Source organism: Enhydra lutris, unplaced genomic scaffold (assembly GCF_002288905.1).
Source record: "Enhydra lutris kenyoni isolate GAN:26980312 unplaced genomic scaffold, ASM228890v2 scaffoldscaffold6, whole genome shotgun sequence".
Lineage (NCBI taxonomy): Eukaryota > Metazoa > Chordata > Mammalia > Carnivora > Mustelidae > Enhydra > Enhydra lutris.
The window spans coordinates 44,407,012-44,430,810 of NW_019154090.1; the positions used below are offsets into that span (position 1 = coordinate 44,407,012).

The 23,799-nt window shown below is 45.7% G+C and overlaps 1 protein-coding gene across 3 annotated transcripts in view; it reads left to right on the top strand.

Moving 5' to 3' along the window:
* LOC111141697 (Ras and Rab interactor 2) overlaps positions 1–23,799 on the top strand; it is a 178,650-nt gene that overhangs the window by 147,041 nt on the left and 7,810 nt on the right. For all 3 annotated transcript variants that reach the window (XM_022494462.1, XM_022494464.1, XM_022494463.1), the window contains 4 exons: positions 1,034–1,125; positions 4,297–5,445; positions 19,280–19,585; positions 21,497–21,628. In XM_022494462.1, coding sequence (XP_022350170.1) covers positions 1,034–1,125; positions 4,297–5,445; positions 19,280–19,585; positions 21,497–21,628 — 1,679 coding nt within the window. The remainder of the gene's footprint in view (positions 1–1,033; positions 1,126–4,296; positions 5,446–19,279; positions 19,586–21,496; positions 21,629–23,799) is intronic.

Sequence of the window (23,799 nt, forward strand, 5' to 3'; positions counted from 1 at the left end):
TCAAAACAGGCTTTCTCCCTGTCATTATCAGGCATGGCATTGTATGAGCCCTGGGGTGTGGGGAGCCACCAATGCTACCCACTTGTATATTAAAATGAGCAGATGTTTGTTAGGTTTGCTTTTGCCCTTTCAGAGAAAGAAAGAGTTCGTGGTCCATGCATGTACTCGTGGTGGCACTATTTGCTGGCCGTGGAAGGACCCTTGTGCCAGCTCAGTTCAGCTTCTTCCTATTGAGCCTGTTGGTCTATGATGTTGGGTGCTTGTGTTTGCTGGTGCACACATGGTGCCATGCTGCTTGGGGCCAGGGTTGTTGCATGAAGTCCTTTCCATTTGCCTCCCTCCTCAGAGCGTGGTGCAGGGGTGGCAGCAGCAGCAACACCGGCGGTGAGCATGCCAGAAATGCCAGATCTCCAGCCTCACTCAGACCTCCTGAATCAGAGCGTGTAGTAAAACAAGACTCCCAGGGATTCATGTGTACATTACAGATAGAGAAGCTTTACCTTAAAACAGGAGGAAGTTTTGTATCCAGCATACAACCCCCAATGCGTGGGCTCTAGCTGCAAGATGTCAGAGTAAAACTGACAGATAGTGGTGGAGAATCTGCCGTGTGTAAGGACATGAGATCATAAACCTCAGTTTAAGATTACACAGTCCTGCTCAATGAGTTGGGGCCAATGTTCAGAACATGTGGCAAATTAGTACATAATGTTTTATGTATATATATGTAAGATCCACCAACATAGGGATTCTCATATTAATACTAGATACACGTCAGCTACCCCATGGAGGAAATTTTGTCCTCATTACAGATACCAAACCAGTCAGCCCCTCTCTCAGTCTGTCCCCAGTGTCACTAGAGGCAAGAATAGTAATCTTGCAGTTCCGTCCCCAGTAAAGACAAGGTCTGGTTAGGTATGATATAGTGTCTCCTTAGGACATTGCAATCGAAGCTAAAACATCTCTAGGATGAAATGCAAATAAGAGACAGAAACAAGACACATAATTATAAATATTCTCTTTTTTGAAAAATCAGGGACGTTCTGCCGTTTACCTTGAAGTTGCCTTATGCCATTTCAACAGCCATGACTGAGGCTCGGCTTGAAGAACTAGCCCAGCTGGGACTAAGTAAGTGGATGCCTCTGCCCAGTTCTCTCCTGAAATGATCTGTGGAGCAGAGCTAATGTTGGCTGGTGATATACTGTTCCATCAAAAAATAATCCCCATCTCCGTGGCAAAACTTGCTCACAGGGCCGTGAGGTCCCAGAATCGCATGTACTAAGAGTCTTTTTTCTAAGTCAGACACTGAACTGACTCTCAGAGGCAAGCCCTCTGTTGGCCTGGGAAACCCCGACATCTCTGAGTGTCTCCCGTCAATGAATTGAAGCTACCCTAAAAGTCCACGTCCTGATGGAACACAAACTTCTGTAATGGGTCCTATCTTTCCTTTCTGCGGTGTCTTACTGGAGAAAGGCAGTGCTTGGCAGAAAGGGAAACAGCACAGCACATCTCACGTGCATGCGTTTTGTTCTAGAAGAACACATGGGCATTGACGGCACTTCTGTGCTTTGGGGAATTTGACCATGTAGGCATCTCAAGTAACATCTGTCTCACTTCCTCTGTGGTTGTTCAGTGTCAGTCCTGGTGTCCTGGGCCGTGTCCCCTATCCTGCCATGCATCCTCACTCTGACCAGCTGGGCACTGGCTTCCCTCTCCCGCCCCTTTGCCAACGCCCCTAAATGCAACACCATGCTTTTGGACATTGGTTGACAATGGATCAGGACATACAGTTCACCCAATTTCACTTCCTTGTCCCATTGCCCTGAGGAATTTGTGTGGGTTTAACTTTGGGGGGAGGGGAAGCTTTTCCCCCAGATTGGAAGGGGAGATTCTCTTTAGATTTTTAGGGCTTCAGTCTTCTAAAAGATTAACAACCAGGCCATAGTATTGGAATGGAAATTTGAGATGCTGAAATGCAAGTACCAGGGCTCCTAGCACCTATAAGAAGCCTAGGGACAGATTCAGACTCTTTCTCAAGCTACAATTGCTTCAAAAGAATGGCTCCATCTGTCTGAGACCTGTCTGATGGGTAATTAGGTAGTGGGATTGGGAAACTGATTCCTGGTAAAAATACTAGGGTAGGATAAATGTCCCTGCTAAAAAGCTATGCCATCTCTTGCACTGGAGTTTCAGACACCTTTGGAGAGAGTTTAAGACATTTCCCGAATTTAAGTGAATATAACCAACTAGATCGCTGGCCTCTTGAAGACCAGCACCAGGTCTGTTTTCACAGCCGACCTCCAGCCACAGAACTCCCGGTTCTGTGGTCAGTGGGCAGTGCCTGCTTCATGCCGGGGCTGAAGGACTGAAGGTCAGTGTATGTGTCCTGAGGAGATAAACACAAAAATACCTTGTCCTAGTGGCCACTGACCAGAAGCAAATGAGGCCCAATTAATACATACCCAGCTTGTAATTTTCAGTGTACACATTATTCATTTTGTGAAGAGACAGCGCTTTCTACAACTCTGTTCTTCATTTATTTGTCCTTCCAACAAACGTTTCTAGAGGTCTGCTATGTGATAGGCCCCACACCAAGGGGTCAAAGTTAATAGCGTCCATCCCTTCCCCTCCCATAATCCATATGGGAGGAAACACATTCGTGGGAGCTATATGTACTAAGCCTTATAAAGTCTAGGACTGGCGGCAGCACTAAGACCCAAAGGTGGTAAGAGCCATTCCACTAAGACCTACACTGGGCAAGAGAAATGCATATAACGCAAGCCAGTGTGTAATTTTAAATTTTCTGGTAGTCCCATTAAAGAAAATTTAAAAAGCACAGGTGAAATTAATTTTTATGATTTATTTTATTTTTTGTACTAGATCTGAAATATTTCGACATGGAAGCAATGTTTTTAAAATTATTGATGCAATAAAAGCAATACTTCAAAGGCATTAATGAGATATTTTACATTCTTTTTTTTTCCACACTAAGTGTTGGAATCCAGCATGTGTTTTATTCTTACAGCACATCTCTCTAGGGCATTAAATTTTCATCAGAAACACGTGAACTGTATTCAGATTTCATTAAATTTACAGTTGAAAAACTACATTCACGTAACGTACCCTAGTTCCGAAACTACTTCAACGTTTGCCAGTAATCGAACTGCATGCCTGTTTTTTAAATTTAATTGATTGACATGAAGTGAAATTTAAAATTGAATGCCTCTGTGGCAGTGGCTCTTGGTTGGACAGCACAGAGCCAGAGAGAAGGAAAGGAAGCGCAAGAGGAAGCAGGTGACACTCTCAGGTGTGTTTACAACACAGAGAGGACAGGACAAAGGGCTCCCAGTGAGAGCCTCCCCGCTGTCCCCCATGGTCAGCCATTTTGGGCCCATAGGAAAGAAACACATTTTAGGCAACCACAACAAGGCAAAGCTGTAGAGAGAGAATAAACCTAATCCGAATGGAAATCACAACAGACGACAGTTATCACCATCTCCGTCTCCCACGATTTGCGTGGAAACCTGAGCCCCATATGTAAGTGACCTGGGGCCGTTTAGCTACAGTAAGCAATGTGCACTGCTCCAAAGAGTGTTGAGTGCATGTAGCCATAGTGGTAAGGAGGGCTTGGATTTAGGGAGTGTGGGCAGCTAACCACGAAGATAAAGATAAAGGGTTGAACTTGCACTTAGCGTTTGCATAGGTCTGCTGTCCTTTTTTTCTGCTGATGGGTTCCATGTGCGTATTTTTCCTCCTTTTAGGGTTTTAATGCTGAACATGTAAAACCCCAAGCAGATTGTGTAACATCCCCAGGCCCAGCTGCTGGTCCGGCCCATTAAAGGGGAACTGCCAGGTCCTCCGGAGGGCATCTCCAGGAGAAGTGGCTTGGAAAGGGTGGCTTGCTCTGCGAGTAAGCTCAGTTTTTGTAAAGCAAGTTGGGGAGCTCCATGGCCTTCTCCAGCCTTATCCTGTAACAATTCAGTCCTTTCCTCACCTGTGCAAAGGCTGGGCTGGCTTTGTATGTTGGCCAAGCTGTTTCTCAAGGGCTTTGAAGGTGAAAAGCCCCTGGAGCCTTCCTGGGAGCCCACAGCTGGGCCTGGCACCACTTCTACCCTTTCCAGTAAGGGAATGCTGTTAAAACAAAAAAGAAAAAAAAAAAAAAAGAAAAAACACCCAAGTGTGGCGCCTCCCCCTTCAAAGACGTGTGTTGTGATGCAAGTGTGTTTTTTTTTAATTTGTGAAGGAATGGCCCGAGAGTACTGTATTTACATTCTTGTGTTCACTGATAATGACTTTCAGATTTTTGGAGCTCTCCAGCTGACAACAAACCCCCAAACCCTCCACCTCCCCATAGGCCTCTCTCCTCAGACGGTGTTTGTCCTGCCTCTCGTCAGCTCTGCCTTATAAATGGAGTGCATTCTATAAAAACCAGGACGCCTTCGGAGCTGGAGTGCAGCCAGACCAACGGAGCCCTGTGTTTTATTAATCCTCTTTTCTTGAAAGTGCACAGCCAGGACCTCAGTGGAGGCCTGAAACGGCCCTGCACCAGGACTCCCAACGCGAATGGCACCGAGAGGCCTCGGTCCCCCCCACCCAGGCCCCCGCCACCCGCTATTAATAGTCTCCACACAAGCCCTCAGCTGTCCAGGACCGAAGCCCAGGCGAGCATGCCAGAAACAGTCAACCATAACAAACATGGGAACGTAGCTCTGCTTGGAACGAAACCAACCCCCATCCCTCCACCCCGGCTGAAGAAGCAGGCTTCTTTTCTAGAGGCGGAAGGCAGCGCAAAGACCTTGACCGGTGGCCGGCCTCGTCCCGGCCAGGAACGGGAGCCGGAGGAGCCGGAGGAGCCGGAGCCCCGCACAGCTGGCAGGCCAGGTGGGGCCCCGCCTGCGGAGGCCCCGGGGGATTGCACAAGGGCCGTCGGCCCTGAATCACGGCCCCCGTGGCATGGAGGCAGACAGAGGCTGAGCGACATGAGCATTTCCACTTCCTCCTCCGACTCGCTGGAGTTCGACCGCAGCATGCCCCTGTTCGGCTATGAGGCGGACACCAACAGCAGCCTGGAGGACTGCGAAGAAGAGAGTGACCAGGAGACCATGGCCCCCCCCATCAAGTCCAAAAAGAAGAGGCACAGCTCCTTCGTGCTGCCCAAGCTCGTCAAGTCCCAGCTGCGCAAGATGAGCGGTGTGTTCAGCTCCTTCATGACGCCCGAAAAGCGCATGGTCAGGAGGATCGCGGAGCTCTCCCGGGACAAGTGCACCTATTTTGGCTGCCTGGTGCAGGACTACGTGAGTTTTCTGCAGGAGAATAAGGAGTGCCATGTGTCGAGCACCGACATGCTGCAGACCATCCGGCAGTTCATGACCCAGGTGAAGAACTATTTGGCTCAGAGCTCAGAGCTGGACCCCCCCATCGAGTCGCTGATCCCCGAAGACCAAATCGGTAAGTCCCCACTTGGCCTTTTTTTTTTTTTTCTTTTTAAACAGAAATTGTCCGGTAACCTTGTAGAACAGTGCATCCCCGTGGCAGGGCTCTTGGCTGAAGTTTCCTCTGGGGTTCAAAACAGCAACATGCTCCATGCCCTCTGCCCACTGGAATGGCACCCTAGCCTCTTAAAGCAGCCTCACCGTAGAGCTGAGTCGCGGGCTTGCGACTGTTTTGGGGAGCTGTGGATGGGAACCCCTGAATGGTTCTGTTCAGGGGTAGAGTGTGCCTTCTGAGGGTCCAGTGACCCACCTGATTTCGGGCTGTGTGTCGGACACAACCGTGGCATGTTGTGTGTCACACAACATGAAAGTGTGTCTCTGCAGGCAGCACCTGAATAGAAAGGGATTTGTGCTGTCTTCTGGGAGGGTGTTTCCCTCTGCTTTCTTTGGAAAGGACTGTTTTCGCTGAGGGAAGGCGTGCGTTTGCAAGGGTGCAGCCGTCACGGCTCTGCCACTGGATGAGTTTCCATAGTGACCACACCTGTGTGACAAGTGACAGCTCAGTAACCAGGACAGCCCCAATTCCGGAAGCCCCCTGGGACCACCACCCTGTCACCCTTTTACTGAAAGGAGAACCGCCCTGCTGGCTTTTGATGCTGTAGAATTCCTTAAGCAACACGGTTTTGGAGTAAGCAAAAAAAAAAAGGAAAAGACAAGTTTATTTTGTGTGCTTTTCAAATAAGTAACATATTTGGAGGTCACATGAAAGGTGTTTTCTCCAAAGTCAAGGGGAAATATTTTCTTTATAACCTCATCGAAGGGCTGATTGTTAATAGTTACTTTGGCCAAGGAAAATTTGAATTTGGCAAGGCGTCTTTTTTTCCAGGACAAGAGAGTTGCAAGGACTTTTCTCTCTCGCTCTCTCTCTCTCTCTCTCTTTTTTTTTTAATATCAGAAGATTGACTCTAAAAGGCTAATTTCAGAAACCTCATTCACTGGGCAGCCACAGCCGAAAGAGCTACCAGATATTTCCAGGCAGTTCATAAAGCTAAACCCACATTTCTTCTTTCTGGTTGAGTCTCTTTGTTGAAAGTAGTAAACAGTATGTGGTAGAGAGTAGTCTCTCTCTCTCTCTCCCTCTCTCCCTCCCTTCCTCTCTCTCTCTCTGTCTCTTTCTCTCTCTCTCTCTCTCTCTGTCTCTTTCTCCTTTAAGTAAGTTTCAGCAGCTCTTTGATTTTCTCACAAAGGAATCAAAGCCTTGTTTGTTTTCTCTTGGTTTGAGCCTGGTTGATGGGGCGGGGTTAGAGTCGGGTGTTGCTGAGGAGAGAAGCTGGAAGGAATGTGCCCTCGTGGTGTGCTTCAAACTGGAAAAGGTTTCTTGGGGAAGGCAGAATAGCCACCCAGGCCATCCTGTCCCCTGTCCCACCGGGAACCCGCCCCTCAGGGGAGACCAGCTCCCATGCCATAGTCACAGGCACACTGAACGGGGGGGAAGAAGCTTCCTCTGGGGGAGTCCTGTGGGGGGAGCCAGGCGGGCACTGATGTCAGCACCAAGCTATGTGGGCCACAGCGCCAACCAGCCCACAAGGACAAGGTTCCCGAGGGAACAGGGGCCTTCCTTCCCTTCCCTACAGAGACTCTGGTAAGCACCCACCAGAGTGCTGTTCCCCGGGAGGCCCTTCTGCCAGCTTCTTTTGAAGGGAAGTTCAGATATGGTACCTGCTCTCAGAGCCCAAGGGCTCATTTTCTCCAAAAACAGGCATACACTTTGCTGCTCTAGAAGGAGGCAGCTTTTAATTTAAAATCTAAGGTCATGACAAGAAGGGATGTTGACATCTTTGGAGCCTCTCCTATGAGCCAGGGTTCTGGCCAAGTGATGTCAGCAGGGCCTGGCCTCACCCCTGTGAAGCAGGCATGGGCATCCCCAGTGGGGTGGGGGACGCAGGGCTTCACCAGGTGGAGCCCTTTGTCCCCAGGCTACACTAGCTAGTAACCAGCAGGTGCAGCATTTGGAAGAGGCAGCTCAGACTACAGTTCTGTAAGGAGGTGTGGGTGTGGCCAACTAAGCATTGCCTCACTTTTTGATTGGCTTGTTTGTTTTGGTTTTTGAAACCTTTGCATGAAAGCAAGTACCTCGTGGCATGTTGCTTCCCCCATGAAAGCATCATTCTGTGTTGAAAGTACAATGAATGGGCTGGGCTTTTGAAATTAAGAGGAAGGTGAACCAGAGCAGAGGTCAACCTGAGAAACTCAACACTTGCCCAACTGGAGAGGAAAGATTATCAGAAAACCAACCCCCTTCAGTGTGTAAGTCACTTGGTTAGGACTCTGACAAAAAACGGGACCTAACCTGATAGTCTTTGACATCCTCGTGAGTGAAGTGCTCACTAGTTTACTCTAGACTGGTTGATACAGTCACTGCTTTGAACCTCATTAACCAACTCAAGGTTGGTACAGTTACATAGATATTATTCATCTTTTTCAAATTCAAGAACAGAGGCCAAGATATAAGAAGTGACTTGTAGAGGGTTTCAGTGCTGATAAGTAGGGGAGCTTGGATTCTACCAAGATCTTTTCTCAATTGTTTGCATATTCCTACCGTATCTCACTTCCCAGAAGGAAGTAATTAACTTTCAATGGATTCACTCTGAATGGATTCACTTTGAATGCCATCTCCAGAATACCAGGCCTCAAGCTGGTTCTGAACAGGTATCTGCTAATGCTCCTTAGTCTGTTCAAGAATGCCAGTCTAGTCCTGTCCTCCATTCCCACAACTTTGGAAGGTGATCGCTCTGAACCAAGAGGTGGGAATTTACATATAAAGCCTGCATTTACAGGATGTCTGTCCTGAAATCAAGGGAGGTGGAGGAGGCATTTCACTGGCTTAACCCACGTAGAATTAGAGCTGTCATTCATACGTGAAAAATGACTGTAGGAACGCATCCGTGTCTACAGTTAGGATCTAGAGGTGGTGCTAATCTGTCTTCTTCAGAGAGTGGTTCTTCGGTTGTCTAGAGAAAAGCCAATGAAACACCAAGCAGCTCTCACTCAGTGCCACTCCATATATCTTGTCACAGCCCTTCTGGCCAGCACTTTCTAGGTGAGTATAAAATGATAAGTAACCAACCTCAAAAATGAAGAAAATGGCCACTCTAAATGGTTGTGTCCTAGTATGGAGAATTTACATTCTGGTTAGTCTGCCCTTTAAAGCACCATCACCAGGAAGCCCTGCCATTTTGAGGGTCTTGAATCAATGTCAGTGGATTGACATCAGCTTCACTCTCCTGGCTGGGAATGAAGCCAATGGGGATAAGACATGGTGAGTTCCCACATGAGTCAAGCCCCCACATGTTGTTTCCCTTCTGGAGAGCTCTCTGCTCACCCTCATTCCCCCGTACCCTACAAAGTGGTACAAGAAAGGACAAACAGATGCTTTTACAAAAACCGTACACAATTTCAGGTCTTGTGAGAAAGTCGTGGGATCGGTAACTTCAACTGCAGCAAGGTATACTCAGGACTGGCCTGTCCTACCCTGTAAAATAGAGACAGGTTGCGACATTTCTCATTTTCCTATCATGTGTGTTCCTCTTGGGTGAGCTTGCCCATCATACCAGTCTTGCTCTGGTCTTTTTTAGCCGATGGGAGATATCAGTTCAAAATTTCTGATCGTGAAACTTCCACTCTGCAGAACTTGTTGCATTTTTGTGGTCAGTGTTTTTTTTTTTTTTTTTTTATTCAAGCAAAAGAATTTTCATTTCTGATCTGACGTTAATCTTGGGAAATCCCCGTTTTCAAGGTTTGTTTCAAGAAAAACAAAATTTCTCCAACTCCAAAAATTTTACTCATCTCAAATTTTCTATTTTGTTTGAACAGCCCACCATGGACTGTCAACAACCATAGGGGGGAAAAAAACCACAAGTATTCGTAGTCCTAAAACGCAGTAGCAAAAAAATCAATACAATAGTGTTCTGCTTTATTTAATTGCTATGTACTAAAACTTGTATTTTCTCTGAAGAACATTTTGATTATTTAAAGAAAACTTATCTTTAAACTCAATTTGTAAATATGTGATTTTTGTTTTTTTAATAGCAAACAATACTGAGAAGTGGTTAGACACCAGAGAGCATAGCATGAATAAGAAAGGGGGTTTGAAGTGACTCCCTAGTAGTTAAACAATTACTACCGCTTTGCTTCCTCAAGCTTCAGTATCCAGTGTGAATTTTTTTTTAATTTGTATTTCACGGTTTCATTCAAGCCCTTGAGTAATTATCTTTTCTTTTTTAGATTAAGGGTCATTCTGAGAGATTTGACCAGAGGAGCATATTGGTGCCAAGATGAGATTAGAACCTTGAGTCTGACTTCTAATCTAGACCATGTGATCATAACACCTGCAAGGAGGGAATTTCCTTGTATAGCTGGCAAAGGGTAGAGAGAAAGGAGAAAAATTGACCTCTTGCAAGATATAAAAAGAATGCTTGTGTTAGTTTTGAAAATTAAAGAGAGGACACCAGCTAGAAGCACCTCTTTTTTTTCCCATAGGGCATCAGTTTGTTGTATAGTTTTTGCCTTGGGACATCAAAAATTGGGTTAATCATAGCAACTAAAAGAAGGGTCACAACTCTGGAGTTAAGGATCTCTGTTAGAAGTCCCCGACTCCATGATACGCTGTGCAAGGAAACGGGTAGCTCAGGAATTCAGAGAAAGAGAGCCCTTGCTAACAAGGTGGGAACTGGGATGGCATCACAAAATAAGGTTTGTGCTAGAGTGTTTTCTGACTACATCCCGAGAATCTTCCATCTCAAGAGAGTCATCAGCACCTGCTGGGCAGGAAACATCATCAGGCAAAAGAGGAATCTGACAGTGATTGAGAGCGTGAGCAAGGGGACATTTGAAAGGATGTGTTTGTTGATTGAAATGGAGGCATCAGCATCTTTAAGAGTCAGACATGTCCACCGCTACCTTACTTCCGCCAACAGAATGGTCCCCGATTGGCTGTCTTATCTATAGACGGAGCCCTCACCATCCCGGGACCCACCTCCAGGCTTGCCTCGCTCCCCAGTCTGTCTACAGGCCAGGGCAGGAACACCCCCCAACTTACCTCTCAGGGACAATGTCCCCTTTGGAGACCCTCACTTACTGGCCAAGCTCAAGGGCTTCTTTTAGAAACCAGAGTCATAGCCCGCCCCTCCATCAAATCCAAGAGTATGTGTCAAATGCATACTGTGTTTTTAATAGAAGCAAGTGAAAGCCTCCATAATCCCTCTCTGGTGTGTGGTTCTTGATGGTTTACAGAACAATTTTATGCATAGAAGTCCCTTAAGTCCCCTTAATGCCTTGGGGGGGGGTCCCCTTATCCTCATTTTTAGAGATGAGGAAACAAAAGCTTAGCGAGGTCAAGCCTGGGTGCAAATGGGACTGAACCAAATCCTGTAGTGGGCTTTCACATCACCCAGAGCGGCTACACTGCCTTTGTGGGCCCTTTTATGAGGAGGGAGGAAGGCGGCAGTGGCGAAGTCACCATACCAGAGGCAGCCTGCTCTCCACAGGACTTAGCATTGACTCATCAAGTTCTGCTGGGTAAAATGCCGCCTCGTCCCTCCACCCTCTCCACACTCCAGGAAGTAGGCCAGGAAGCACCGCCCAGAACCAAGGGATGCGGCTAGAATTCAGCTCCGCCTCCCCGAGGCCAGAGGAGCTACATAAATTATTTGGAATTTTTCTTTCTTAACTTTTTTTTTTTTTTAGATTATTTATTTGTCAGAGAGAGACAGCACGTGCGCTCGTGCAGGGGGAGCGGCAGGCAGAGGGAGAAACAGGCTCCCCGCTGAGCAGGGAGCCTGATGTGGGACTCGATCCAGAACCCCAGGATCATGACCTGAGCCGAAAGCAAGCGCTTAACTGACTGAGCCCTCCAGGCTCCCTAGAATTTTTCTGTAAGGAAGATTGGGCTCTTCTCCCCTGCTTTGTTTTGTTTTTAGTATTTATTTATTTATTTATTTGAGAGAGAGAGCAGGGGTAGAGGGAGATGGAAAGGGAGAGAGATTCTCTAGCACACTCCCTGCTATGCACAGAGCCTGTCATGGGGCTCAAACCCAGGACCCTGACATCATGACCTGAGCCCAAACCAAGAGTTCGATGCTTAACCAACTGAGCCACCCAGATGCCCCCTCCACTGCTTTGGTTTTTACTGGCCTTTTACTAGAAGGTCCTGAAATCAGTGTGACGGATTCTATACATAAACTATGATGTGAATATACCTATACTTTCCATAATGCCTTTCCTCAAAGCCCACCAAAACGAACAAAACTATGAGTGAATCACCACCCTATCCAGTGCTCCCCATCTTTATTTTGGTGCGATCTTCCTTTATCATTTGATAAAGCGCCTGCTATTATTTATGGGCTGAAGCAGGCTTTGCTCGCAAAACGTAAAGCAAACCAGGTTACAGGACATCCCTGTGACAGAACGCTGCAGGAATGGGGGTGACTGCCCCACGTCATTGCCAGAGTCACGCTTCCTGTGTTCTGCACGGGTAGGGAGAAGAAACATAATTTTCATGTAGCCACCCAAAGGAAGCATTTTCAGTTCAACTTAGAAGTCATGTTTGGAGCCCATGCTACCTGTGGGCCTCTGGCCAGGGACTGCCACAGGCTCTTGAAGTGAGCCCCCTGAAGTCTGGCATCAAAGAGAGAGGTCTAGTTTGCTCTGTGCCAATGCAGAGGTCACACAGAACACCAGGGACCCAGGGAGTGGAGAGGAGGTGGGTAGACAAGGCTGCATGGGAATCCATGTTGGGAAAAGCAAGGAACCCACCAGCCACAGGGAACAGCATGTGAAGAGGTGCACAGGCACAGAAGGGCCACAGTGCTGTTGCCTTCAGTGAGAACATGGGTTGCTTCTTCAGGAGGCTATGGAGCAAAGGAGGGAGGGCAAAGCAGGGCTGCACCCCCAGAAGCTGTCTTTAGGGTGGTAGGAAGCATTTTCGAAAAATCACTCCTGGCAGGGTAAGAGTTGAACTCTTTAGCCGTCTCTGTAGCCCAGGTACCAACCAATTGAATTAGATACTGGCCACGAATCCCTGCAGGCCAGTGTGACAAGCCAGGAGGCCAGGGGCGTGGGAGACACAAACGCAGAGTGGGGACAGCAGTGTAACCCTGGCCTTTGCAATGAGTAGACCGAAAACTGTCAGCAATGAACCGAATCCATCCTTCATCTCTTGTCCCAAATGGGGTTGGGAGCTGTCTACCTCTCGGGTGGAAAGACACATCACTGTCCAAGGCACTCAGCTCATCTAGGAGTCTGAGCTGTTAGACGGGGACAGAATGAGGCTGTGAGGAAACACTGGCAAGTTCCAGGCAAGAAAACCCAGAGGGCCAGACTGCAGCTCTGCTGCCTTCGTACCTGTGGGTGGGAGGGGCTGAGGAAGAGTAAGAGGGCACAAGGGAGCAAGATGGCCAGAAAGCCAAGTGGCTTTTCAATTAACTTATTGAAGCACTTTCAGTTCCCATTTCAAACCAAGTAAACCACAGTTAACACAGAGGACGACAGAACCAAACAGGCCTGAATGATTAAACCTGGAGTCCCTATCCCAAGGTACACACCCCGCATTCCAAAGGAACAGAGGGGACTGGCGATCCTTACCCATTGCCCAGGGGACAGGTGGATAGGAAGTACTCACCCTGTGGCATCTCACCAGGGCCGACAGTCCCACTGGGAAGCTGTGAGTAATCCCATTTTATAGAGGAGGAAGCTGAGGCCTGGAAAGGTCACCTTCTTCCCTCCAGGTTGCAAAGTAGGAAACGGCTCATGTAGACTTCACATGTAACCCGAGAGCCACTTGAACACCAAGTGGTCCGCTTTTTAGTAGTTGGTACAGAGGATTATTAGCAGAGTTCTGTTGTGGCCATCCAGGCCATCCAGCTCTGCTAGGACAGGATGGATAAATTTCTCAGCTGAAAGGCAGAAGAGTGTGGTGGTTCAGAGTCCATGCTCAGGTGGCACTGTTGAGTTTGAAGTCCCAGCTCTGCTGCTGCTGAGCTGTGTGTGCTTAGTCATGTGTCTTAACATCTCTGTGCCTCCATTTCTTCATATGTTATATGAACTAGACACCATTGTGCCTGCCCCACTGATGCTCACTTACCTGTTTGAGTCCCAGCTGCCGGTGCCTAAGACATCTTGCCTGACATTTTCACATGCCCCCAGAGCTCTTGTCCAGGGCAGATGGAACGGCTGGGAGGTGAATGCCCTCTCCACCCTCACGGAGCCTGAAGGGAGCAGGTGTATAAATACCCCAGCTGACTCCCCTCTGGTGGGACCACCCTTGAGGCATGCCCTGCATTGTGTCTCAAACTTCCCACAAGGTTGAGCTGGTTGAGCTCCAGCTGCCCCGGATAATAACAGGCTTAACAGAGCACACAGCATTGGCAGCCTTCTCTCCCATCCCACTCCCTTCATCTGCCATGGGTGCTTCCTGGGCTCACCTCCCAAGTGAACTACTCACCCTCGAGTCCCCGTCTCAAGGTTGGCCTCTGGGAGAACCCAAGCTAAAACAAATAGGAATTATGTACTGGTTTCAGTCGAAAGGTGGTTTAAATCCTGAATCTGAGTAAAGTGCGAAACAGTGCCGGCCACATGCAGGCACACGTCAGTGTCAGTTCTAATCCTTAAGCCAATGAAGCAGTCAAAGGAAGATAGATTAGCACGTAAAGAAAATGCCCAGCTCGTGTTGTTGTTCTGGTCCGGGGCGGACCCGTCGTGCCAGCTGACTTGTTGACAGCCCAGACAGGCTTGCAGCGCGTCTCCGCCGCCCTGGGAGAGACACTTGACTTTTACGCTGTGCAGGTACCTGTGCAGTGAGATGCCCTAGTGACCACTTCCCACCGCTGAAATGAGGGTTAACATACAAGGGGGGCCATATGTAGAGCCCCCTTGGAATTAGAACTGCTCAGAGGAAGCCCAAGACGTTATAAATTACACAGGTAGAACTTCACCATTAAAATTTAGCTTCGATTTCTGTGTCTTTCCTATTACAAAAAAGTAATTAACCAGAATGCCAGAACTCAAATAAACCAAGAGGCCATGTGACCTCATCTTTTTTCTTTGTCAGCTAACTCCAGGTTAGCTAACTCCAATGTGCCTGCACATTCTGGACGTTATGTCGCTTAGATTCTGGATACTGTGAGAGTCTCCTGGAGAATGTCAGTGGTGATTTTGTTTTGTTTGGGCCACCATTCAGGGTGCCAGTTCCGTCTCGCCTTCCTTGGGCCATGAGATGGCGGTTCAGGAGTTGGAGGCAATGACAGAGAGGTGAAGCGACTTGGCCAAAGCCGCATAGAAAGATAGAGTCAGGCTGGCTGCCGGGCTGCCTGCCTGAGCCTCATGTTCTTTGTGGGGTACGCGCCTTCTCTGGATTTCACCTCACCTCCCAGGCTCTCACTTCCCCCTAGGCAGCCGCGGATAAGCAGAAAGTGCTCAAGCTAATGCATGAGCCAGTCTTGTGATGCTTCCCTGTCCGAGCTCTGACCTTCTCTGGTATCTGTGCTGTCGGTCAGAGTGAAGCAACAGAGACAGAGCTCTCTGTTTCATTCCTGGAAGACACCAGAGGCCAACACATTGAACGCTTCCTAATCGTTACCACACCAAGGCTCATTAAGCCAAGGAGCATCTAAGTCTCCGCCATGCTCTTAACCATTTCCCCCTTGCATATGAGCCTGGGGAATGATTGATAGGATCTATCTAAATATTTTCAGAAAGTTGACTTCCAATTTGAGTCATTCAGCTAACAATTGGTTTCAAAAATTCAAAACATTGTAGTTCAAACAGTTCTCTAATATTTTCTTGTCCTTTGCATGTTTGTTTGCAGATAAATGCAATTAACATGATCAGGTTTCTTGAGTTCAAATCCTGGCTTGCCTTCTTGCTAGTTGTGTGGCACCGATCTCCTTGGGTCTAATTCCTCATCTAGAAAATGAAAAACATAACAGTCCTCCCTCCATGGGGTTTGTTTGAGTATTTGGAGAGTTGGTGTATATAAGGTATCTAAAATAGTATAATTATTCTTACAGTTTAAAAGATTTTTTTCTTGGACTTTAAGCAACCAAAGATAGTAGAAAACAACAGGTAGTAGTAATTTATAAGAAATGTGACCAATCCATTCGTCCTTTCTTCCTTTTCTTTCTTTCTTTCTTTCTTCCTTTCTTCCTTTCTTTCTTTCTTCCTTTCTTCCTTTCTTCCTTTCCTTTCCTTTCCTTTCTTTTTTTCCTGGGCTAATCCATATTCTGAAAGATTTTCTGTTCCTTTTGTTTCTCCAAATCATTTTTCCCTCTTGCTTTGTGAGCAGAATCTGTTTTTCCTATTGGAGAGAACCAGGTGGGTTCCAAATCTCTGTTATTTGGACTTTATTTTTTCCTATTCTTTATGCTTATTAAGGACTTTAGGAGGGCAGGGTTTAGGAGTAAAGTCCTGGAAAAGAATGCAAAGAGACCAGTCCTATTTCTAAATTATGATCTTTAAAAAGTATACTTTGAAAAAAATCGAACATTGTTTTTTTGTTTGTTTGTTTGTTTCCAATTTTGGATTTTAAGAGAATAGGCACTTGGCAATGGATCTCAGATTTTAACCATCCTAACAAAAGATTTCCATAGCACCATTCCTGAGGGTGGGAGTCTCTGGCACAGAGACCGGTGTCCCTTCCCTGGTGGTGAGGATGAGTTGCATGAGGGTCTCTTGCTCACTGGTAATGGGCTTTGTGCCATTGTCCCCCAGGAACAGCACAGAACCTTGTGTAGATGATTCGTGTCAACACTCTGGCTCAGAGATGACCAGGCTTACCCTGAGGTTAAAAGTTGCCCTTGGGGTTCAAGGTGAAAATCTCAAGCTGGTCTGCTTGAGAAAATCTCAAGCTGTTTTCTGTTGGTTTGATTTATGCAGAATTATTGTAACTTACATTCATAAGATGTGCAGATCTTAACTGCTCAGCTTGACAGATTTTCACATACGTGCATGCACAGGTAGCCCCGCCCAGATCCAGACATAGAACATCTCCATCTCCCCAGAAGGGTCCTCCCACAGCCTCATGTATTCCTGGGGGTCACTGCCATTCTGACTTCTGTCACCGTAGATTCAATTGTGCCTGCTTTTTTTTTTTTTTTTTTAGATTTTATTTATTTATTTGACAGAGAGAGATCACAAGTAGACGGAGAGGCAGGCAGATAGAGCGGGGGAGGGAAGCAGGCTCCCCGCTGAGCAGAGAGCCCGATGTGGGACTCGATCCCAGGACCCCGAGATCATGACCTGAGCCGAAGGCAGCGGCTTAACCCACTGAGCCACCCAGGCGCCCCAACTGTGCCTGCTTTTGAACTTTATATAAATGAAATGCTAAAGGAGATACTCTTTTATGTCTGGCTTTTTTTAAAAAAAGATTTTATTTATTCATTTGACAGAGATCACAAGTAGGCAGAGAGGCAGGCAGGGGTGGTGGGGAAGCAGGCTCCCCGCTGAGCAGAGAGCCCAATGTGGGGCTCGATTCCAGGACCCTGAGATCATGACCTGAGCCAAAGGCAGAGGCTTTAACCCACTGAGCCACCCAGGCGCCCCATATGTCTGGCTTTTTTCCACACACATGGGATTTCCACACACACTATGAGATTCATCCCATTGCATCTGGAGTAGCAGGGCACTCTTCGTGGAATGAATCTTCCATTGTCTGAATTCCATTTTCTGAATTCCATTCTACAAATATATCCTTGTCTCCATTCCATTAGGATGGGCCTTTGGATGGCTTTTGGTTTGGGGTGATTACGAATCATGCCACTCTCCATGTTCATGTACAGTCCTAATTAACGATTGGCATGACTTTTGCTCCCCTTGGTGACCTCATTCTAATGGGGTGGTGGTCGCTTATAACCATGATTGGGGCTTGTGTGACCTTTAGATAGAGAGAAATAAACCGGCGAATGTTTATAAAGCACCTTGAACTAAATTAAGAGATCGTTTACTTTGGAAAGCAAGGTGATTGTTGAAAATAGTTGTGCAACTTCAAGCAAGTCATTAGACACCTCCAAAGCTCTGCCTCCTCGTTTGTAAAATAATATTAATATTTTGCAAAAGTAAGAAAGTTGTTATAAGAATTAGCAGAGCTAATGAAGTAAAGCACTTGGAGCCGAGCCCAACTGGATGCTCAGTGTCAGTCGCTATTGTTGGCTTTTCAATGTAATGGTCATTTAGGGTAAAATCAAAGATGCTGTAAAGTCACACAGGCTTATTAACACAATAGAACCAACATAGACCCGTAGTTTGTTTCAATGCCAGATGCCAAGTGAAAATGTTCTTCTGTTTTTCTTCTTACTTTATAATATCTTTTGCTTCAACTTTGACTTCTATAGCTATATAAGGTCTAAATTTAAGCAAAGATCTCCTGGATATAGAGGCAGAGGGAAAAAAAAATTAGGCAGGAGAAGCAGGTCATTGTGGGGTCAGCATCAACTTTGGCATGAGTTTTATCTCTCAGTTATGGAAAAACTGTTTTTGGTGTTTGGGCATCTGGCTTAGATTTCTCTTTGTTTCTGACTTCCTAATTATAGGTGGTAATTTGGATGCACTGTGATCTGATCCAATGTCAGGAATTCCCAAGGCCAGAGAGAGAACTCAACAATTTCCAGTTTTAAATGGAAGTAGATCCATGAGCTTCCAAAATGGAATCACGTTAAAGTCTTATAGATAAGGTCTGGCTATCCAGGTAGCTTTAATGAGAACGGGCAAACATTTGAGCTGATGTTGAGAAAGCAGAGAGATAATGATTATGTAAGTCATTTTCAGTCTGGATCTCTAGATTTATGGTCACTTTACTGTCAGCCAAGAAAGCTACTTCATTGGGCAACCATTCAAAGAAAGAGGGAAAAATAATGCCTTCCACACCTAAAGGTATTTCCAAACTCTGGCCAGAAACACATTTCAAAATTTTTAGAACTTTTATTTTGAAATCACTTCAGACATACAGAAAAGTTGCAATCATGTCTGCCCTTTATCACGATTCCCAGAATGTTAGCCATTTGTCATGTTTCATCCTTCCACTTTCTCTTTGCTTACACACACAAGTGTGCACATACACACACACGCGCACCCATACACCCGTCTTTTTTCTGGGCCATATCAGAGCTAGTTGCAGGTGTTGTGTTCCTTTACCCCTAAATGCTGTATTTCCTAAAAACAGAGACATCTTGTTACAAATATAGGAAAATTCATCACAAATCCAGTGTTTACATTAGGAACTAACCTGCAGACTTTATTCAAATCTTATCCACTGTCCCACTAATGCTCTTTAATAGCAAACGAAGTAAAGAATTTGGGGTCCAGAATTCAATCTAAGAAAACATGTGTATTTAGGTGAACTTATTTTCTCTGGCAATATTTGAAGAAGTCTTGAATCTCCTCTCTTAGCCAGTCTTTCCTTGTAAAATAACATATTTACTTACCTGTCCACCAGATGATCAGTGGAGGGACTGGATCAAAAGAATGTCTTCTAGAATATTCACCTGGGCACATGGGGGAGGGACCATAAAAATAGTTAAAACAAATCTATTTCATTGTATTGACTGTCTGCAAACAAACAAACAAATTAAAAACCTGTAAGAATTTATTAGGGAAGATTCACATTCTGCAGCTTTCTAGAAAACGTACTAGAGCGTGAGGAGTGGTGGCACTTCTAAGTTTTGTTGGCTCAGCGGGTGTGAAGTGGTAACCTGTCCGCCCTGTAGCCAGTGCAGAGTTGCAGAAGTCCTTTCTGGGAAAGCAGACCTTGCGTTTCTTCTTCCTTCAGACAATGGTCACAGTTGCTGCACTTTCTTTGGCAGATGTGGTGCTGGAAAAAGCCATGCACAAGTGCATCTTAAAGCCCCTCAAGGGGCACGTGGAGGCCATGCTGAGGGACTTCCACATGGCCGACGGCTCATGGAAACAACTCAAGGAGAACCTGCAGCTCGTGCGGCAGAGGAACCCCCAGGAGCTGGGGGTCTTCGCACCAACTCCTGATATTGTGGACGTGGAGAAAATCAAAGTCAAGTTCATGACCATGCAGAAGATGTATTCACCGGAGAAGAAGGTCATGCTGCTGCTGAGGGTCTGCAAGCTGATTTACACTGTCATGGAGAACAACTCAGGTGAGTTGTCCGGGCTTCTTGCATTTCCCGCCAGGGCCAGGGACGTTACCAGGGATACATCAGGCTCTCTGATTCCCAGTTTCTCTTTGTTTCAGTCTCTTCATTTCACCAAGCAGCTCGCAAAAAATATAAGTGTCACGCTGGTGTTTGGCAAATTGGCCACTTGCAACAGATGGGTAATACCAAGAAAAGCAAGCAGTTGAGGCAACAAGACTCTTGTATGATACCAATTTATTAAAGATTTAGTTCAGGGAAGTGGATGCAGCTTCAGTATCTGGAGAGTGAAGTCAAATCCTCGCTCTGTGAAGGAGTTCATTAACTATGGATCTTTGGCCACCTTAGTCTACTTCTAAAGTGAAGTTTCTGTACCTGACACTGAATCTGACTCTGTCCTTCGTAAGGCAGGGATTAGATGAGGCAATGCAGGCATCACTCCAAGCACGATGGGAATATTAGCAATTATCATTACTACATTTTGGCCATTGAGGGTTTGTGTCAGTGATCTATGTCCGGCATGGGTCAAACATGGAGCATTCAATAATAATACGGCTTCAGTACATCCATTTCATTGGTTCTCCCTTATTTGCTGAAGGAATGTAATTGAATTCACAAAAGAATTACGTGGTTTGAAAGTAAGTCCTTGGGTGTCCTCAGTTCTGCTTCTAATAGATCCAGACCCAGGAGTCACCATGACTCGTAGCTAGTAATTGGGTCTTGCATAGTACCAGGGCTTCAGTGAGCCTGTGATCAACTTTTCCTGTAAGTAAAATTGTTCTATGGAGAAGCAACAGAGACAAAATACAAGCTGTATTAAACACAGTATTAAAACACTGTATTAAATACATTGTTTTAAATACAAAACACTGTATTAACCACCGCTTGTGTAGATGGGAATGTGTGTGCACTTTGGACATTGTTGAGCAAAGACATGAAAATGTGAGCTCTTGAGCCAGTCCTGATAGCGTGTGAACATCGCCTCTGAAATTTGCAACCATATTGCACGTACAGGAAGTATATTTTCTGTAGTTCAGAAAAGCCCTCATGTAAGTCCTAAAATGGTGTGTGCCCAGGATTATGTTCTTCTGATGCACAGTTTCTCAACCTTAGCACTAATGACATTTAAAATGGATAATTCCTTATTGTGGGGGCTGCTTCCTGTTTGGAGTTTATCGGTATTCCGGATGTCAATTGCATCCCACCCTCTCATCATGACAAAGAAAAATGTCTCCAGACAATGCCAAATTGGGGGGGGCGGCGCTGGGAAGCGGGGAGGGTAGGAGGGGGTGGGGAGGCACAGTCACCAGAGCTGAGACTCACTTATATAATGAAAAGTAGCAATAAGGATTAAAAAAAATTTTTGCCATGTATTAATCATATGTATCTATTTGACATATGCTGAATTTGCACATTTCAATAAATTAACTGTGTGCTCACATTGAACAGAGAGCAAAGATTTTTCCCCCCCTCAGAGTTTGGTCCTGTCATTATGTTGATGATTAATTTCCACAGATGGCAGTAAGGAACACAGTAGAATTCACAAAGGATTAACATAATAAGTAGATACTTAGTAAATGTTTTATAATACTCCTTGCTGAAAGTTAAACTATTTGCAAGTACTCTGTTCTGTTGCATAACTTGATGCATATCATGAAAGCGTGGAGAAAATCTTTCATGTGTTCATTGAGTCGCAGACATTTCATTCTGAAATTGTAATGTTAAAGCTGGTCTCTGGCATGAGCAGCCAGGAGGGTCACAGGCTGCATAGGATTCCAGAAACACCCACCTCTGTTTATGAATAACACATTTCCCCCAGATGACTCCTAGCTATCTAATAAAAGCAGTATGCGTAGGATATGAAAGAAAGAAGTGTTGGTAAAAATATTCCCATCTTCCCCTTTCTTCCGATCCCAGGGAGGATGTACGGAGCTGACGATTTTTTACCAGTCCTGACCTACGTCATAGCTCAATGTGACATGTTGGAACTGGACACGGAAATCGAGTACATGATGGAGCTCTTGGATCCGTCGCTGTTACACGGAGAAGGTAACAATTGCTTGATGACATGGGAGGAACTGGGATGCCCTTTTTTTGGTTTTGTTTTCTTTTCTTTTTTTTTTTTTTCTTGAAGTATTCACATAGCAGCAGATTAACTACTTTAAAGTGAATTGTTCAGCGACATTTGGTACCTTCATAGTTCTGTGCACCCCACCACCTCTGTTTTGCCCCAAATAAATAATAGATTTTCATCACCCCAAGATAAAACCTCATGCCTAGGGGCACCTGGGTGGCTCAGTCATTAGGTGTCTGCCTTTGGCTCAGGTCATGATCCCAGGGTCCTGGGATCAAGCCCCACATCCGGCTCCCTGCTTGGCGGGAAGCCTGCTTCTCCCTCTCCCACTCCCCCTACTTGTGTTCCCTCTCTCGCTGTGTCTCTCATTGTCTAATAAATAAAATCTTTAAAAACAAAATAAACAAAAAAAAACCCCATGCCCACTCAATAGTCATGTGGGTGCTTTTTTGACATTGTAAGGGTTAACTATGGTTTTAATTTCTGTTTAAAAGAATGTGCTGACTTTTTTCTAATTATAAAAGTAATCCATATTCACTGTAGAAAATATGGAAAAGTCAGAAAACCACAAAAATAGAAAATGGTGATAAATATACTTCCCTGAGATTGGTTAATTGCAATTAAAAAAATATTCAAAAGGAAAAAAAATGCCATTTTAAAAAAAGAAATGGTTTCCTTAAGGAAGAAGGAAGGTATAATATCCTGCTGTTCTATCAGTGAAACAGATGAAGGCTGGCCTTTTGTTTTCATCTGTTTAAAAAATGTTGTTCTCAGCATGAAGACAACATTGATTTTCTTTTCTATTTAAATAATTGTTTCTTGGTTAATTAATTAATAATTGTTTTCTATTTAAATAATTGTACTGCTGTTAAAATACAAATGCAGTGGGATAAAATCTGGGCAGTTTGCTTTCAACTCACCTTATCAGTTCGGTCTCCTTCTTGTAGCTGCCTGACCCCAGCATGTCTTAGCAGAAATTCCTTCTTGCATATCGGTTAGGTATTTCATCCTGGAAATAATTGGGATGTTTGTCCTTGTGGTGCACAGCCTTGAAAAGCAGAAATAACTGAGGCTCTTGTGGGAGCTTGTCTTTTTAAAGGAGAACGAGTCAGGGTCTTTGCATTGTGAATCCTATTAATCCATTTTCATGAGCCCATATGGCCCCTGAGTGGTAAATTGTTGCGTAGAACTGTTTTTGGTTTTGTTCTTTCTTTTCTCCACTGAGTTTTAGTCTGGCCTTAAGTAAAAAGGTCCATGTGCTGATTGGATTCTGCAGGGAATGTGTCATACTGGGATTTTCCCCGCAGGGAAACTGAAGTGCATCATCACCCCCAGAATGTGTCCCTTAACCCCCTAAGTCCTCAGTGCTTAGCCTTTTTTTCAGAGGGTCTGTCCTCCCTGGAGCCCCCAGGGTATGAGGTATACCTTTCCCAGCCCTTGAGGGACAGTGCTGACTCAGGATTAGTGATGAGTATCTTTTCATCCTGTTCCCCCACCCCAGAGAGACATGAATGAACTTTTGATCCCGTTAGCCTCTCCCCCATTTACCCCTCCCCTCTCTAATATTCATCATCCTGGAACCAGACATTCCATGATGATCCCCCAAGATCCTGCCTGGAGCTTTCCTCGTCTGCCCCGGGACTTAACAGGAGAGGAGAAAGCATGTAGTTTTTTCCAAGAACCAACAGAAGCATACCTTTGTCTCCATGCCCTGCTTTCCTTTCTTCTGCTGCATTATTATTACAATTTCATAGGCTTCTGGGCATTGTTTTAGTTTTAGTTGTTTGGAGCTGTAATCATGCTTAATTCTAGAAATGAGTTTGTCAAACTCTTGGGACTTTGGGGAAAGGGCATGTCAGTTTCACTTAGAAAATCACCATTCTGTTGCTGACAGCGTATACTTAGGACACACACAAGCTTACATCTTGTGGCCCGAGGACTGAGACAGCCACTTCCCACCACCCTTCCCAGCATTTCCGCAGAGTGAGGCCCTGCCCTGGGCACCAAGCTGGGGACAGATGGACAGGTGGCTGTCCTTACTTCCGGGAATCACGTAGGAGAGGAGGACAAGGGCCCAGAGGTTCGTGAATGTTTGGAGCAGCCAGTGAGCCTGCACTTAAACGAGAGCCTGCCTCTGCTTAACCGT